Source organism: Herpailurus yagouaroundi, unplaced genomic scaffold, assembly GCF_014898765.1.
Source record: "Herpailurus yagouaroundi ecotype Mexico unplaced genomic scaffold, PumYag 186, whole genome shotgun sequence".
Classification (NCBI taxonomy): domain Eukaryota; kingdom Metazoa; phylum Chordata; class Mammalia; order Carnivora; family Felidae; genus Herpailurus; species Herpailurus yagouaroundi.
Window position 1 is genome coordinate 28,992,115 of NW_024412417.1, and position 18,939 is coordinate 29,011,053.

At 41.2% G+C, this 18,939-nt stretch overlaps 1 protein-coding gene across 10 annotated transcripts in view; it reads right to left on the reverse strand.

The window, feature by feature from the left end:
* Positions 1 to 14,328: 14,328 nt before the first annotated feature.
* Positions 14,329 to 18,939, reverse strand: part of ENPP2 (ectonucleotide pyrophosphatase/phosphodiesterase 2) — a 112,632-nt gene continuing 108,021 nt past the window's right edge. For all 10 annotated transcript variants that reach the window (XM_040494311.1, XM_040494310.1, XM_040494307.1 and 7 more), the window contains one exon: positions 14,329 to 14,929. In XM_040494311.1, coding sequence (XP_040350245.1) covers positions 14,759 to 14,929 — 171 coding nt within the window. In that variant the 3' untranslated portion in view covers positions 14,329 to 14,758. The remainder of the gene's footprint in view (positions 14,930 to 18,939) is intronic.

Below are 18,939 nucleotides of genomic sequence, written 5' to 3' on the forward strand. Positions count from 1 at the left end.
GTCTTTAAGTTCAACCTCTGAATTGTCATTATTTCCTTCCTCTCCTTCATTGCTTCATCATCTTCTACCTCCCTTTGTAGCAGCCTCTTGCTAGACCCAAGCATCTTAGGATCTTCTAATTTTCTAGACACTATAATGGGTTCTAGGAACATAAAGATGATAAAGACATAAGCATTGATCTGTCTCATCCCAACCACCTCCTGTGCTCATTCTTTCAGCCTCAGGTCAATACCTCCTCTATGATGCTTATCCTCATGCACTCATGAAGACTTAAAAGTTTCTTCTTTATGATTTAACTGCTCCTTGAACATAGCCCCATTCCAATATTTTTTGTATTCATTACAAGTATTACTTTGCATATTTCCTTGAGATCAATAATCAAGTCTTTTCACCTTTGTACCACAACACTCCTAATATCTGGCACAAAGTAAGTGTTAAAAGAATTTGTTGAATAAATCATTCCCCAATCTAATCATTCCTCACTCACCAAACATTCATTTCTACCTCATACTGGTTCTGCATACCAAGTCCCTTTTCTTTACTGCTGTTATTGTCCAACTTTAACTCTCCATCACCTTTTACTGTATCTGTTTCAAGTAAGTTTCTCTTACATCCCTCTTACGTATCTCAGATCCATGTCTGTTCCTACAGATTTATCTAAAGTATGTGTTTCAACCATCTTTCTTCATTCATTAAATATTCTCTCCTAATTAGACAGTAAAAAGATATGATCTAATTTGCATTCTCCAACCTATTTCTGCCCTCTCTAAGTTCCTGGTGATCCTAAATAATTTATGCATGTTTGATGTCTCTGTGGCCTTGCTCATATGTACCTTAAGGTTAGCAGGCCATTCTACCCATATTAAAAACCTACCTACCTTTAATAATTCAGCTTAGAATTATTAAAATTAAATTATTAATTATTATTATAATTAATGTATTGTTGTAATTATATGTAGTTAAATTAATAATTACACCTAAGCAACAAGTGTAAATCAGAACTATAATCAACCTACATCTAAGCCCCTTTAAACTATGGTAAAATTTCATGGTCCTTGTTTCACAGAAAGCTCTACATTTTCTAGGTATTTCTCCTAATAACAGCCTGTGTGATAATTACGAGATGATTTGAGCCTTTAAAAAGTTATCTTGTATTCTGGGTCACTATTTTAAAACAATAACAACAATAAAACACACACACATACACATAACACACTGTGAATGGGTTGTTTCCCTAGTAACTGCACAAGCTATTGTATACCAGTATTTCTTGGGGTTCTAGAGTCAGATATACCCATACTGGTCACGCAACTCTTATCACTTACTGTGTAAGCCTCACAGCGAAGACAAAATGAAGAAAACGGGGCCTAATAGGACTTTTGATTCATTCATTCTACAAATATTTGTTGTGTGCTTAACAAATATGAGACAGTGTGCTGGATACTGGGATACAATGCTGAGCAAATCACTACATTTGGTCCATTATGGTCCATTATGGTCCATATGGTCCAGTCAGACAGACAGATATGAAGCCTAAATGAATGTACCATTATGGTCCAGTCAGGCAGACAGATATGAAGCCTAAATGAATGTACTATCCAAAGCAAAGATGTGTGCTGTGATACTATGCCACCCCAAAGGAATCTGATCTGTACTGTGAGGTAATCTAATGCTTGAGAACATGATGTTTATCTTGAGAGCTTAAGAATAACTGCAACTGAATGAAGCAGAAGAGGAAAGGAAGTTTATTCCAGGAAAAAGGAATAGCACATGCAAAGGACTTGTGTCCACGTGGAACCCAACCTAGTCAAGAGACACAAGAAAGGTCCTGTGTGACAGGAGCACACAAAGTGAGGAAGAAAATGGTGGGTGATGGAGCTGGAGAGGGAGGCAGGAACCCGTGCAAAAAATGATTCTGTTGGTCGCATTAAAGGTCTCTGTTTTTTGGGGTTTTTTGCACGTGTGTTTTTGTCTTTTTGTTTTGGGGTGTGTGTGTGTGTGTGTGTGTGTGTGTGTGTGTGTGTGTATTTGGCAAAGAGAAATGGAATATTAAAGACTTTTAAGTAGATAGTTGACAGAGGAAAGAGGAAGGAGAAGATTGGTACCCATAGTTAGATTTGCATTTGGGAAGACCACTCGTGTTGTCACATGAAGTGTGGGTTGGAAAAGGACCACAACACATGCAGGGAGACCAAACAGGAAGCTCTTACTGTAGCTTATGTGGGCAGCAAGGGTAAAACAAGCATAGGATGAAGGCAGCAAAGTGAAAGGAGGAAAAAGAAAGAGGGGTAAAACTGACAGGTTTGGTGATGGTGGAGTAGGATCAAAGATTATAGCAAAAGGGATTCAACTTTCTACCATTCTTTGAAATAGTGAACACTGGGGGGAAAAGTGGGTTTAGGGAAAGTATATACATTGTCTTGGGTATCATGAGCATAAGGTGGCTTTGAAACATACAGGAGTGATACTGAATAGAAATTTGGATATACAAGTATGAGACTCTGAGGTAAGATCTGGACTGGAGACTGAGTGGGAGGTCATCCCTGGTTGCATGCTAAAGGCAGCCACATGATCAACGAGGTTTCTGATAGGAAAGGGAAGAAAAGGAAAAAGGAAGAGAAGCAGGCCTAAGACCAAGCTTTGAGAAACTTTCATATTTAATGGCAGGTTACAAAAGCAAGATACTACAAAGAGAAAGAAGACTCAACCAAAGATGGAGGAGGCAGTTCAAGAAGGTATGGAATTTTGGAGTAATGGTGGAAGAGGCAGGCGTCAATAGTGTCAAATATTGCTGAAAGGTCGTGAAAATGTGAACTAAAAAGCGGTCATTGGATTAAGCAGCATCAAGTGAACCTAGCAAGCTATGTTGGAGGAGTAAGAGGGCAGAAGCCAGGTGCGGGATCCAGAGGAAATGGAGGCCCCAAGTGTAGACCGATTTTTTTTGAGAAGTTTAGCTCTGAAACTTGGAAAGGATTAGAAGACTATTGGAAGAAAAATATAAGAAGAAGCTGTAAAAGAAAACATGTACAATATAAAAGGAATTTAATTTTTTTTTTTTTTTTTTGCAGATTGAAGAGAGTTAAGCATATTTAATTGTTTATAAAAAGATCCTATTGTGAGGACTCATTGCTAGTGTAAGGTCTCTGCAAAGACAGAAGAATACAGAATCTAAAAAACAAGGGGGGGCGTTTGACCTCAGAAAGAGGGACACCTCAATAATGTAACTTGAAGTAAAAATGGGTTCTGCTATAGGGCAGGTATAGCCTTGCTAATCTGAGTTTGAAGAGATTCACATCTGATGGTTTCAACTTCCACTGAAAGTAAGAGAAGAAATCAAAAGCTCAGAGCAAAGGGGCATGAAACATGGTCAGATGTTGGGGCAGACTGACAGTGGTCACTGTAGAAGGTTGTGAGAGAGCTGATGGGACAGATGGAGGGCCCATATGAGGGATGATCATGAATGTTGTGAATCCACTATGTCCCTGTCATGTGGCTTTCTCCAGCATCACCACATTGCTCAGATATGGACCTGGAAAAGCAGAAAATAACATTAGGATTTTTCCATTTCAATGTGAGACAAAGACAAAATGGTCAAGAAAGTAGAAAGGGGAGAAGAGGAAGTCTGAGGACTGCTACTGAACTTTTCTTTTTACATGTAGGTGTTACAGGCTACTAAGTAGCCCTTTTCCAAGCATTCCAGAGTTGCAATAGAGGCCAAAAGCTGAGTGATGACCCAGTTGCCACCTGTAAACTACATTCCAATTGGAATGTCCCTCACTGACTGTCAACAACTAGGGCCAGGCTCTTGTCTCCCTCCCTTTCCCTACTTTTACCACCAGGACTTACTAAGAGATGGAACAGGCCCTATGACCATGGGACTTCATTCCTAACTCCCAATCACTGACACCAAACCTACACAAGCATCTACATGTACCTCTTCATAATTTTGAAAAAGAAAAGACTGAACAGGAGAGTTATAGACTTTCTGGAGGATCCAGAAGTGTTCAGAAAGTTATGATCTTTGCTCAAGACCATAAAAAAAAGGAGAGTCATAGAAGGTGTCTCACTCTCCATGAGCTTTCTCCACTTCAACACATCATTTACATCAGCCACACATGTGATCTATAATATGTAGGTAACATGAGTTCACATGAAGCAAGTGTTACATAAGGAACTGTGGTTTTTCTGAATAGTCCCACCCATTGTTGTTTTTCCCTTTCTTGGGTTTGTGTCCCCCTCTCATGCTTCTGAGTCAATAATTGTGCTTTCTTACTTCCCAAACTCAGCAAGTGTAGCAGAGATATGGGTCAAGAGTGGAAATGTCTAGAAGATTCTCTCTTATAGCTGTTTTTCATCTGCAGCTCACATTTGTCCAGATTAACCAAGCAACAGATGCTCTCCCCACCTTCACTTTTGCCAGTGTTGTGGGATAGGTGAGGCTTGTCCCCTATTTGTCTTAAGGAAATTGAGGCTTCACTTTACAATCAGCTCCCTGGTCCTTGGAGGCACAGGAGGTGTTACCTTTGGAAAGCTTAGGCTCAATATTTTCTGGCTACAAGCACGTCACCCCACTCCTGGATCTAGGGGACATGGCACCTCTCCCGGGCTCAAAGAGAGCAAGGGATTACTGCCAACATTTCAGTCCCACTGGTGTGATGAGATCTCACCTTAGTGCAAATCCATCACTGAGCTCCAAAGCAGTGACTTCCTCTCCCTTTTCCAAAACCAACACTCGACTATTTGATGAGTCATCGGTTCCCTGACATTTGTAGAATATGCTTGAACTGCTCCCAGAGGGAGGAAAATTATACTGTGATCACACCACACTCTGGCTCTCCTTTGCTCTCCCCTTCTTCTCCAGCCTTTACATATGAGGAGCCTACAAGCTTAACAGTGGAAGCCTCTGGAGCTACTCTCATTCAGTTGAATGAAATGGCCTGTGAGTTTGTGAAATGAAATGAACTAGGTCTCTCACTAGCCTCATGCAGCATCTGGACCCTCAAATTTATCCTTATAACTCAGAAATCTCAGAAGGAATATGACGGGACCAATTGCTAGATTAGTATTGATTATGTATTTGTTCATTGCTGCATTTGAAGGGTGTTGGTGGTCAGGTTAGAGTCGGTCATAGACCAGTGGGTGCTGATGAGGGAGCCAGGCACTGGGAGGGAGCTAGTGAGGAGGGTATGATTGTGACTAGGCAGGACATAGAGGAGATAAATTAGTGGAGATGGCAGTATGGCAAAAAGGAGTTGAAGCAAGAGCTTTGAAACAAAGCAGCTGATGATGGTAGAGGTGGAAGGGGGCTGTGTGGCAATGACTGTTTTCTGAGTCTTGGATTGATTCATATACCTTAATCTAGAGAAGGACAAAATGACTAGCTCCTATGTAATCAGAATTCTTTCCATTGTGTCATATTCAAGCCCAAACTAGCTGAAGCAAAAAAAAAAAAAAAAAAAAAAAAAATTGTTGGCTCATGTTACTGAAAAGGTTAGTGATAGTGCCTACCTAACATGCCACATTTAGGCAGGGGACCCCGGTTATTTCTCTTTATCTCTCTCTGTGTCCACTATAATACACCATATCTGGAGTGGTCTTTCCTCCAGGAAGAAAGAAGAATATAATGGTCCAGCTTTACATCCTACTGGGTTCAAGTCTACTGGGAAGGAGTTTCTCCTTTCTGGATGTTCCCGCCAAAGTCCTACTGTGTCTCATTGGTCCTGATCAGGTCACATGTCATTCAGAACAACTCACTGTGCCCAGGAAAATACAAATATATAACTGGTCAGATCTGAGTAACATTCATAAAACTGGAGTGGATCTGTATCACACAAATTGCATGAACTCAGAGAGGGATAAAAAATGGTGGTATCTTAGAAGAAGATTGGATTGCTGCTACCCAAAGGGGGAGGGGTAGGCCCCAGCAGCCAAAAACATTGCAAATGTCCCTCGTAGTTTATTTAGTCTTTGTGTTAATCTCTAGATTCTGATAGCTTCAAAGAAGATCAACAAAACTAGAGTCAAATAGTCTGGCTTACGGGCAACTGGGTGGCTCAGTGGGTTAAGCGCCCAACTCTTGATTTCAGCTCAGCTCATGATCTCATTGTTTGTGAGATCAAGCCCCATGTTGGGTTCTGCACTGACAGCATGGAGCCTTCTTGGGATTCTCTCTCTCTCTCTCTCTCTCTCTCTCTCTCTCTCTCTGCCCTTCCCTTGCTGAGGCGTGTGTGTGTCTCTCTCACAATAAATAAGCAAACATTTAAAAAAAGAATGATAAGTGTTATCTCTTACTTGGATAGATTACAATGGGAGCATGAAGATGGGAATAAAAATCTTGACTTTGGAACAAATTATTGGTAAAGGTTACATAAAGAATTCTACATTTGAATTGAGTAGACAGAATGATTCAGAGGTTAGGAGTAGAGTGGGATGGAAAGTTTATAAACTCAAAATTACAAAATTCTAATCCTTGAATCAGACTAGAAAGATCATCCAACTAGCTTTCATTTTGCATTTGAGACAATCAAGGTACATAACTCCCAAAATTAGTGGCAACATAAGATGCAAACCCTGGTTTTCAAATTCATGATTTAACCAAGGGTTTATCTTGCTGCTTTAGTCCAGTCGTACTCAGCATGCACTGAGTACGTGCTGTGGGTCAAACATGGTGCTGAGACCTGAGGGTGGAAAACTGTTGAATGAAGCACAGTCTGTGCTCCTGAGGATCTCTAGAGGTAAAGGCTACCCCAGACAAAAATCACTAAATACTAACAGTAGGGATGAAGAGAGCACAAGAAGGGGATAGCAAACAGCAAATGCTTTCTAGAGGCGATACTCCCTTGAAAGTTAGCCAGAGAAAGAAGGGACAAAAGGATACTGTGAAGAGATTAAAGGTTTATCTTCATTGCCAGAAATTATGCTATATATCCTCTATTTGTTCCTGCATCTCTGCTCTTCACTACCACCACCCCCCCCCCATTTTGTTCAACAGGGGCAGTGACTTGTTATCAGGCTCTCTTGTCCTCTGGCATCCAGTTGGGCTTACCAATGGGATGCACCAACATGAGAGATATAGGCATAATACTAGATGCTATACATTTCTTATCTATAAACTTTGGCTTCCTTATCTGTAAAATGGTCCCACTCCAAGAAACAGACTCTTAACATAGAGAACTGATGGTCACTGGAGGGGAAGGGATGGGGGAAAGAGGTGATGGGAATTAAGGAGTACACTTGTTGTAATGAGCACCGGGTGATATACAGAATTGTTGAATCACTATATTGTATACTTGAAACTAATACTACACTATATGCTAACTGGAATTTAAATAAAAACTTTAAAAATGATACAAAAAAAAACCCACCTGAAAGGACTGCAAGAAAGAGTAGAGAACAATAAAAATATCTTTGTGTAGAAAGATAAATGAATGAATTCAATGGTCTCACTAACATACTTAACTTATGGGCTTTTGGGGACCAGTTTATCCCAGTGTGCCTGGTACTGTCCCTGTGTCAGAACTGAAGTCCCAGGAACCCCCTCATTCCTAGGTCAATGGGTGACTCTATCCTTTGTTAAGATTAAATAAAATAATGCCTGTGAAGTGATGCACGCAGTGTCTGGAACATAAGAAGCTCTCGAAATATCAATACGATTAGTATATATCCCCATTGCCAGACCCATGGATTTTCTTTTCCATGGAGATACCAAATATTCATTGAATCAGACACAATACTAGGTGCTGTACGTTCATTATCTCTAATTTTCACAATATCCAAAGAGGTACATATGACCATCCCTATGTTGCAAATGAGCTGGCCACAATGCAAGAAACATGTCTGAGAATCAGCACATGGCAGAGCCCAGACTTGAACCCACTTCTGATTTCAGGGCCCTAGGGTCTTTCCTTATGTTGCAGATTCAAGATGTTTATGTGAAAGGGGACAGCAGAGAGGTGAGACTTATTTGACCAAGTGGGCAAGTAAGTTTCAGCAAAGTGGGGGAACAAGACAAAACAAACTTCAGGTTTCTTGCTGGGGTGTTTTCATGGCCCAGAGCGGATGTCACCAACACAGAGAAAAAACACAGTTCTCATTTTTAGGAAGCCAGAAGTCATGAGTAAAATGTAGGCTATTATGTCTTCATCTCAGCTCCATTTTTCGCTTGTAAGGACATTAACTGTCTCAGAGGATAAAAAGAGATTAAGGTTCGTCAATCACTCATCTATAACTTGATGATAATCATATCTGTGTGAGGCACTATGCAAAGTTCTCTGAATATAATGAACAAGAAAAGATCTACCACTTTTAAGATGGAGGAGATAAAGAGATTAAAATACAACACTGGTTGAAGTTACTACTGAGATGGCAAACAAAGCCCTATGGAGAGAAAACGATGAAAGATTATTGAAGATTATTAAATTAGTTAATTAAAATGGCAATGCCTTTTCAAAGGCAAAGTACTAACAGACATGTAAAATAATGCAAACCAGCTCATCATGGTTTGCCCAAGACTTTCCTGGTTTTAGTATTGACAGTCCTTTAGTCCCAGACATCTGGTCGCCCTACATGGGGATCAGAGTCAAATGCCTAAAGACAAGCAAAGTAAATTAATGTAGAAGGATAACTTGAAGAGAAACAAACGCACAAACACAATATAAAATGGAACTTGTCCTCCACCTAGAATGGAAAGAACAATAGGACAAGTGGTGATCCAGAGCAGCAGTTAGGAACTATGGCCTAATGGCCAAATCCAGCCAGTTCCCTGTTTCTCTCTGGCCCAAAAAACAAAAACAAAAACAAAAACTAAGAGCAGTTAAAATTTTTAATGGTTGTTAAAAAATCCAAAGAATAATATTTCTTGATGCATGAAAATTAAATGAAATGGAAATTTCAGTGTCCACAAATAAAAGTTTAGTGGAACAAAGCAAGAGCAAAGGCCTTTCATTTATGTAGTGCCCATGGTCCCTTTGCACTGCAATGACAGAAGTGAATAATTAGAAACTGTATGGCAGAACCTTTTATGGAAAATATTTGCCAACACCTGTTCTAGAGAGTGATTGCCCTAAGGGCAGTCAGGTAGGCTTCCACTGATTGTTGACAGAAACATAGCTTACGAGGACTAACTAAAATAGTTTAACATTTTAGGAAAAGTCAAAAGGCTGGATTTTTATGTGAAATTTGTTGATTTTCAAATTTGGCATCTAACCCATTTTTTTTTAGATATCCCACGAGCATAACAAAGCAATCTGTGGTCTGTATCCAGCCTTCAGGCTACCATTTTGCAAAGCGTGATGTACATAATGTGTTCTATACGAACACCGACCCCAAGAGGGAATTCTATTAGTTTCTTAACTTGAAGGCAAATCTATTACAGCTGACTCAATATTATCAGTTGCTTTCAATTTCAAATTTGTTTACAATCCAATTGCTTGATCCAGTAGTGCCTTTCCAGTATTATCAAATCTTCTCAACAGCCTGTAAAAGCTTTTTCGCATCCTGAATAGAATCAAATCCTCCCTCAAGTCTACCCCCATCCTTCATTATTGTCTGTTCATCCTATTTCTAATTTCTTCGAAGAGTAGTCTCTACTCACTGCCTCCAGTTTGCTCTCCCATTCCCTCCCAACCCAGTGCAATTTGGCCGTTTTTCAGACTACTTCATTGAATGTGCTCCCAGGAAGGTCACAAATGACCACCTTATTGCAAAATTCAATGGATGCTTTCAAATTCCCGTCTAATTTCTCTCTGGCATTTGATGTCACTGATCGCTTCCTCCATTTTGAAAGTGTCTTATCCTTAGGTTTCATAATACCCACTGTTTCTTGGTTCTTTCTCTACCTCTCAGGCTGCTCCTTCCATGTTTTTTTTTTCTTTTTTCCTAGCTTGATTTTATTCAGCTCGTATTTATTGAACACCTGGCATGTAGCAAGCACAGGGCTAAGCATTTTCCAAATGTAGCTGGTATATATCTCACTGCACAAGAAATAAAACTTCATCTCCCTAAAATAAATTTCACGTCCTTAAGTTTATTTATTTATTTTGAGAGAGAGAGAGAGAGAGAGAGAGAGAGAGCAGGGAGAGGCCGAGAGAGAGGGAAAGAGACAGAATCCCAAGCAGGCTCTGCGCCACCAGAGCAGAGCCCGGTGCGGGGATTCAAACTCGCGAACCACAAGATCATGACCTGAGCTGAAATCAAGAGTCAGATGCTTAACTGACTGAGCCACCCAGGCACCCCAAATTTCACTTCTAATCTATGCCTCGCATGGCTTACATGATGTTTTCATTCAGTTTTATTGAAGCTCCCACCATCCCCCCAGGTCATACCAGAATCTGATAAATGAAAAATGACATGAGAAGTGCAGTTGGCATGCATTTCTTCACTGTACCTGTGTCTAAGTCCCCTGAGGTTTGCTGATCTGCTGTTTCCAAGTTGTGGCCAGGACCCCCAGGGCCTAGGGTTCCACCTCCCTGAAAGGATCACACAGCACATCCTGAAGTGTAACCACCTGCTCAAACCCACAGACTTCTCCAATCTGAATCTCAGGAAAGGTCCCTCTCTCAGCACTCTAAAGGCTATGTCTTTTCACATCTTCAGTGGGTTTCTGATTCATAAAAGGCAGGAAATCCATGAACTGCAGATTGCTTCTGCTCTCCACCCCTACTCTGCAAAAAGAACAAAAGCCAAGAAAATACTTTAAAAGGGGATGTCTTCCTTGTTAGGAAATGGAGATAAAAATGAAGGGAAAAATTTAACAAATTATATTCCAGTGAGACTTCCTGCCACAATTCTTATACCAACTCTGAGAAGTTGACATTACTATCACTATTTTACAGATGAAAAAATTTAGAGTGTACATCACCCAGTGCCATGTAACTGCAAATCTCCAGCTTTTAACCATGGCCTCATAGCCTGTCACCTTGCCTCCACCCTGAAATGCTGGTGGTCTTCTTCTTCCAGAATCCTACAGAGAGTCTCGAGTATTCAGTCGAACACTAATCAGCACTTGAGGCTTTTGGGGAGGAACTACCTAAAGGCAGGGAAAGAGCCACCCGAAGGAATTGGAAGGAACAGTGCCCAGTGTCACACAAGTAATGGAGTTTTGCCTGCTCCCAATAACCAGAGTGCAAAATTCCATTGGGCAGGGGCACCATTTCCATTTTTATAGTCCAGCCCAAACTGAACATCCTTGCCAAGAGGGGTCAAGCACATGCGCTTCCTAGAAACGCAGCCCAAAGAGGAACCTACCGCCACACGTGGTTGGTCCTCTGGCACTGCTCTATTTACCCCAGCCTACAAACTCAAACATCTAAATCTGGTTCCTCACTGTCCCATACAATCCCTCTGCTCAAAGCCATGGGAGAATTCCCTTTGCCTTTACCACTTCCCACCCACAAGGCAGCCCAGTCCTGACTCAGCAAAGACGTAGTGAAAGACAGTTGAAGTGAGAGAAGTATCAACAGGAGGAATCATCTGGACTTCACTGCAGCCACCCTCTTCCCAACCACCACAAGGAATAATGGGCACTGGACTGGGGGGGTCTCTGGCCCATAGGCAGTTATACAAACCCAACTGGCACCAACCATTACTTTCATTCAGAGATTTTTTTTTTTTTAAGTCAACTCTCCTAAAAACAATTCAGAATGATTTTGCTCTTGGGAAACTATGTGGCTGCTTTCCTGGTTTACACTATTTACAATGAGCTCATTTTAGAGAGGCAGTTTCTGAATCCATCCACTAGAACAGGACCACCATGCTAGCAAGCAGTTGGCAACTTGCTCAATGAAAGCATGAATGAACTAAGGTCTCCATGTAAAAAAATACCAAGTACCCCAACTTAAAATAGTCTTTCGGTTCTCATTTTAATAGAGCCCCTGTCCATTCAGGGACTTTTGTAAATAACCCCACAATTAATGACATGTGTTTATCGGCAAAGCCACTCACCTGAAATACAGAGTGGTTGATGTTCTCTCTGGATATGAAGTTTATTCATGAGAAAGAAAGATCTGACCTAACGATAAAAATAGAGCAGAAGTACTCAACTAAATTTGCAACTGCTCACCCCAAAAGCCTCGAGTATAACCTATTTTGAGAAGAGTTCAATTTGAGGTGATCTAGCAATCTGGCTAAGCAAAGAGCTTGCGACCATTGCCACTATTAATAAAAAACAGAACTGCCCCTTCTCTTGCAATGTTGCTGCTGAGAAACAGAATTACGGCACCTAATAGGTATTAGGTGTGTTTTGTGTGGAATTACGTTTAGAGCATACTATAATTGTCGCGCATCTATGTCAACATCCTGAAATTGTAAATCAGATTCTGTCACATCGCTGCTTGAGCCTTCTTTATTTTCCACCGTACTTAGAATCTAATCCAAATGCCTCAATGGGCCTCTAAGGATCTACTCACCTGGTCCCTATCAACCTCGCTGCTGTATCAGGTGTACCTGTCTCCTTTCAGATCCTCACCCATTCCAAGATCTTTCCCACCCCCAGTCTTTGGCCATGCCCTTCTTCCTGGTCCCAGCTCTTCTCATCCTCCAAGTGTCAGCTATAATGTCACCTACAACGCTCCTCTCTTTCTACCCCTGTGTCTCTCTGCACCTATTTAATTCTTTCACAGCACATGTCACAAGCATGACATCTGGAACCGTGGTTATCTTTTCCAGTGTCATCCCCATAGCAAGTATAAATACTGGAGTGTAGCAACTCACCAATAAATCATTATTGACCATTCAATGTATAAGAAGTCATATTCCAACTCATTTCCACCACACCCTCACCCCAGCCCAAACTACAAAGTCCAATGCAAGCATTCTTCCATGTTGCCAATCTCGTTTTTCTCTGTCCCATAAAATCTTCCCTGAGCTCCTTGTTTCTCAGCGTTCAGAGATAAGGTATATGAAGTGCCAGAGATACGCCTGGAACATAGTGGGTGCTCAATAAATACAGCTGTCATCAGCATTGGAGTGTTCACTTCTTCCCATGTATCCCAACAGCTGTTTTCCAGTAAGTACTTTTACTGTTACCACCTTCCTGATTTTTCCCAATGCCCAGTAAAGTCTCCCCCACTTCTGTTGTAAGGTGTTTTTTACTTGACACAATGCCTTCCTTCTTAAACAAGTTGATTTTACTTTTGTTTTATTGTTTTTTACATGTTTATTTATTTACTTTGAGATAGCATGAGCAGAGAGAGAATCCCAAGCAGACTCCAAACTGTCAGAGCAGAGCTCAATGCAGGACTCAAACTCACAAACCATGAGATCATGACCTGAGCTGAAATCAAGAGTTGGACACAACTGACTCAGCCACCCAGGCACCCACAATTTGATTTTTAAAGGAAATTGTATAGAAATTAAAAACACACTTCACTGACCATAAATGGGGCAACTATAAGAATTAACATAATGAAAACAAAGCAATATGCTGTCCTCTTTTTTTTTTTTTAATTTTTTAAATGTTTTTATTTATTTTTGAGAGAGACGGAGACAGAGTGCAAGTGGGGAAGGGGCAGAGAGAGCGGGAGACACAGAATCTGAGGCAGGCTCTGAGCTGTCAGCACAGAGTCCGACTCGGGGCTCAAGCTCACCAACTGTGAGCTCATGGCCTGAGCCAAAGTCAGATTCTTAACTGCCTGAGCCACTCAGGTGCCCCCAGTCCTCTTCTTTTTTTTTAAAAGGGGGATTAGCAACTGTTAGAGATATGAGGACACTAATGTGATCCTTTCTCCCAGACACAATCAGAAGGATTGAAAAATCTCTGAATGACTTCCTCATCCTGTTTCATTATTTGAGGCTGTGGCCATCTACAATCACCCCACCTAGCATTTAGATGCTTGGCATATTATTACTAACACTTTTCACTTGGCATGTATTATTTTCTACCTGAATTGGTTAATTATACTTTTACAGCTATACCCACCCCACCTTCTTACTTCTCTTTATATCCTCCATGGTTCATAGGTTGGTACCTTATACAGAATATATGCTTCAGAGAGTACCAGTTGAGTTTAATACTCAGAGCTTTGAATCAACTTATCAAAAGAACCTACTCCTCCAAAATTCAAAATATTTTTAAAAGAGACTGGTGACAGAGGGTATTCTGGAGGTCTTCTGGTTCTCTTGCCCTCCGCCCTTCTGATTTCCCAGAGATGTGTACCTAAACTATCTCGTCCAGGCCACTATGGCTGAATAGCATGGATGTTTCTTTGACTATATGAATTATATTCAACAAGGAAGAAGGCCCAATACAGAAAATGTATACTTTTCATGCATGAATATACCAGAAGCAAACACTCTAATTTATAAGTGAAATGAAGGCCAAATAAAACCAGAAAAAACTGAATGTGTGATTTATTATATTTAAGATTGGTCTAAAAGGCTTAAATATGTCTGTCATAATTAACAGTAAATGAATGCAACTTTACAAAATCAGTATTTCAATACAGTACAGGACTAAATGTGGCAACTGTGCACTGGAAAATTAATATTTCCTCAATGCAAATATCAAATTTGCAGCACCATTTAGAAGCTTCCACTAAAAATGCAAGCTGCAGTATTTATTACAAGCTCTACTCGGAACATAAGACTACCTAAATCAAGCGTGAGAGAAAACAGTGGAGTCATTCAAGCGTAATATGTCAGATTTGGTACAGGATTAAAATACTAACATTTTTTTTAATGTCCTCGTTTCAAATTAATAAATACAAAAACAATATAAAAATATACACCAGTTGATAAGACTGCACTGCAGATGGTCAGATCGTTAAATCTCACTCTCGTATGTATGCAGGTATGTCTTTAGCGTCAGAATTTCTGGATAGCTGCGGCTGGTCTTTCGGAAGAAATCCAGACTGGTGAGATGTTCAATGTCCCGCACCCGAGCTGTGTGCATCTTCATGAGTTCTTCGACCCATTTCGACTCATCCTCTGAGCTCTGCAATGGAAACAGAATACAATCAGAGTCACAATTTTCCAGAGGAGGTTCTCCAGATGATCAATTTGGTGCAGGTCCACAAACGACCCCTCCATACTCCTGCGCCCAGAGCCAGTGCCTGTGATTCCTTCCTGGCCTCCCTGGCCACTCTACCACATTCCTATTGGTAACACACCACAAATACCTGTCCTTGGCTGTTAACATTTTTGACAGCAATTAGCTGTACCAAATAAATGAGACACGTGGTGTGAAAGGGCCTTTGACTCCATAGGTTTTCAGAACATAAATCCAAATTACAAAAACCAAAGGCCCTGGAGAATTCGGTAATTACTTTCTTCCCCCGCTGCTGTCAAACTGCAATGTTGGGCACAGAGCAACTTGGAATGTTCTTCTGGCTCCTAAGGAAAGCGAAGAGCTTACGCTCAACGCACAGAATTTCGCGTGTGCGTTCCTGGTCTTTCAGAAGAACCCGCAATATCAAGAACATCATCTATTAAATTACAATGAATTGATATTCAAATAATGAGTTCAACTTAAAGCAGCTCAAGATACACCTGGTATTTTGGGGCCCAACAGGCCTGGGTTGGAACTGTGGCTTTACCACTTCCTGGCTATGAGACCTTGGCAACCCACTTGACCTCTCTAGGCTTTCTTCATTGGTTCACAAGGAAAATAATGCTGACTTCAGCAGCTCCCTGGAAAGTAGGAAGAAGAAGAGAAAGGAAGAGGGGGAACAAAAGACAAAGTGGGGAAACATCATAGAGAAGAGGAAGGAAATCTCTTTCTGCCTTAGCTACTTGCCAAGACTGTCTCATTGGCACAAATTCCAGATGAAAGACATCTGGATGTCCCACACCAAACAATTTATTTGTGTCTCAGTTGAAATTAAAAAGTACTTTAGGAGAAGTAATCCTTTATATTTTAAAAATACCTTCTTTCACTTTGGTGCGAAGTTGAGAGAAAGCATGAGATCTGAGAACTCTGGGAATTGTGGGGGAAATGCCTACCTTCACTAGTAGACATGAGGCAGGAGGGCCTCTGCAAATAATTTCATTCCCAAATGCCCCCAGAACTGCAATGGCCCTCAAGAGCTGTTCCACAAGTTGAAGGGTGGCTGCGTGTCCAGGGCTGAGTATGTTCAGAAATGCCCTCGCCCAGCTCTTCCACCACCAGTGGTCTCAATGAACTCCCCACCAAAGTCCAAGAACCTGCAATGGGTTTTCTCGGAAAGCTCCAACCCACACAGACCTGGACAGGGAGCTACAGCAGCTTTTGCCAGTGCTAAATATGTACCACGAGGGTGTTGGTTCAGGAAACTGAGGCCTGGCCATCCCAGGCAAAATGAAGAAATAGGAAGAAATTGCTTTGCAGGCTGGGGAAGTAAGGATTTTAACCCTCCATGCCCCACCCTCCTAACCCAAGCTAACCAAGGTCTCTGCGATTCACAGGAAAAGGCAGACCTAAATATAACTCTGCCCACAACGGTACTGACCAATCCTCAGTGCGACCATATAATTAACGAAGTAGGAGGTCTCCAAATGGATCAGGACCCCCTCAGAGTAAGCAGAGTAAGCATGAAGCTGTATTTTGGGAGAATTTTCATATTCAACTCTTTATTTGATTTTTCAGTGGTCTAATTTTTCCTCTTGTAAATGCAGTCATTTGAATGTAAAGACAAAGGGGTAAAAAGGTTTTTCCTAATATAAATAGTGGCCAGCTGGGATTACAAGAATTCAGGGGGAAAATTGTCTTTTGCTAGTTCTTTCCTTGGGAAGTATTTGCCAATTTCATTCGAAGGGCATTTTCTTCTGGTTCTCACATGCTAAAATCTAGCCTGTCACTAGTCATTAGGAAATGCTGGCTATGCAACACAGGAAGAAAATATCTTCTGCCTGATGCTAGCTGGCAATCCACAAAAGTATTTGCTAGGAGAGACTCTAGGGTGAAATGCAAAACTAATAAAATTCAAATAAAAGTTCATGTGTACCAAGGGAAGAAGAGAAGGAAACATTTTAAAAATAAATAAATAAGTAAATAAACAAACAAACAAACGCCCACCCATGAACTTCTTTATTACCTGTCTTGCTATGGACATTTATTTTTCACCTGCCTTTTCTTCCTCACTTTCTCATAAGATTGTGAATTCAAGCCCCAGCAGTTTTAAAGTGACATTCACAGCAAGAACAGGTTTCTGTGTGGGCAGAATAAGAATAAGAAACATGCTGGCCATGAACTCTACAAGAAATATCTCTAAGCTCTGTGCAGAGTCAGGAGCCAGAAAGTGGAGGGAGACAGCTGTGAGGACATCTGTGGATTTCATTGGTCAGATGTACAATTTGGGGTGACTGAAGAATGTCTTTGAACTCAGTGTCCCATCACCAAATTCCCCTGATGACAGAGAAACTTGAACACATACTCGCCAGGAATCTAGGGGTATCTTAAATGACCTCCTATCAGTCTGAAATGTCTTTGCAGTCTCTATCTTAAAAGTGCAAGGCAATTGTGAATTTCACTCCATAATATATGGGTTTAGGTTTTTGCACAAATGTTTACCTCTCCATAAGTTTTTAGGAAAACTAAAGTTCAAACAAAGTAGATCATGTTATCCAGAGGCATGACATCCTCCTGGTACACCATTAGCCACCCTCGTGTTTCTGAAGAATCAAAATGGAGAAGGTCAAGTCGATAAGCTGACGACAGCTTGCCTTTCACTTGCAGTTCCTCTGCTTCTCCACCTCCTACCAAATTATTATACGGTCTTATTGATCCTTCAGTATAATATTGCTGCCTTCTACTCTCTTTGTTACATTTCCAACACCACAACCTCACTTCCAGTTCTGTTCCCTCAATCCCGTGAATCTTGCCAAAGCACTTTGAACACCAGGCTTGACCCCTTCCAACTTAAATTTATCTCCCTAAAGGAGAGCCCTGAAATGTTGCTCTTATGCACCAGCATTTTCCGTGGCTATTTAATGCTTGTGCAATAAGAAAAGTTTCTAAGGTCCCAAGTTTCTACTGTGGAAATCTGATAAATTTGAAGGAGGATGGGCTTTTGAAGTCAGAGGACTTGCATCTACAGTTCTGTTCTCCTACTGACTAACCAGGTAACAATGTACCAAACTTTTCAAGGGGAGCGGGGAGAATAACACATATACCTGCCTCGCAGGATAATTAGATGATTAGAAATAATCTATGGAGAGGACCTGCCCAGTACTTGGGGGTAACACATACTCAGCAAATGGTAGCGATTCTTACCTCTGCCACTACGGCTTCTATTACTACTACTTCCATTTAAAATTCATTCCAATCAACTTTCGTTTTGTTTTGTTTTGTTTGGGGGGGTTGTTTTTTGTTTTGTGTGTGTGTGTGTGTGTGTGTGTGTGTGTGTGTGTGTGTTTTGAGAGAGAAAGAGGGCTCAAGTGAGCGAGGAGCAGAGAGAGAGAGGAGAGAGAGAGAGAGAGAGAGAGAGAGAGAGAGAGAGAGAGAGAAGCCAGGGATCACCTGGGGCTCGCGTTCACCTAAAGCGGGGCTCAAGCTCACCTGAAGCGGGACTCGAACTCAAGCACTGTGAGATCATGACCTGAGCCGAAGTCAGACGCATAATGACTGAGCCACCCAGGCACCCTCCAAGCAGCTTTAAAAACCTTATCTCCCCCTATTACCCTCAATTCCAATATTCTGGTCAAGCTTAATTAGCTATCTTGGGCATATTTCAAATTTTGTATTTGGTATTTGTGTCCTGCATCCCTTATTTTGCACTGAACATCCATAGCCTCAGTCTCCTCCCACAGCTGAAGCCCTAGTCCAAAATCTACCTTGCCCATGAAACTGATAACCTCTGTTGAAGCTATTCTCGGGGCTCTTTGCCTTGTAGGGTAGCAAAGTCTGCACCTGTTTTCTGCTCCCCCCTGCTGCAGGCTGCCTTGAGTAGTGCCTATGTTTGACACACTGTTGTTTCTCCCAGAGCACCACACACAGTTTAGGAACTGAGCAGTGCTTGCTAACTAAGA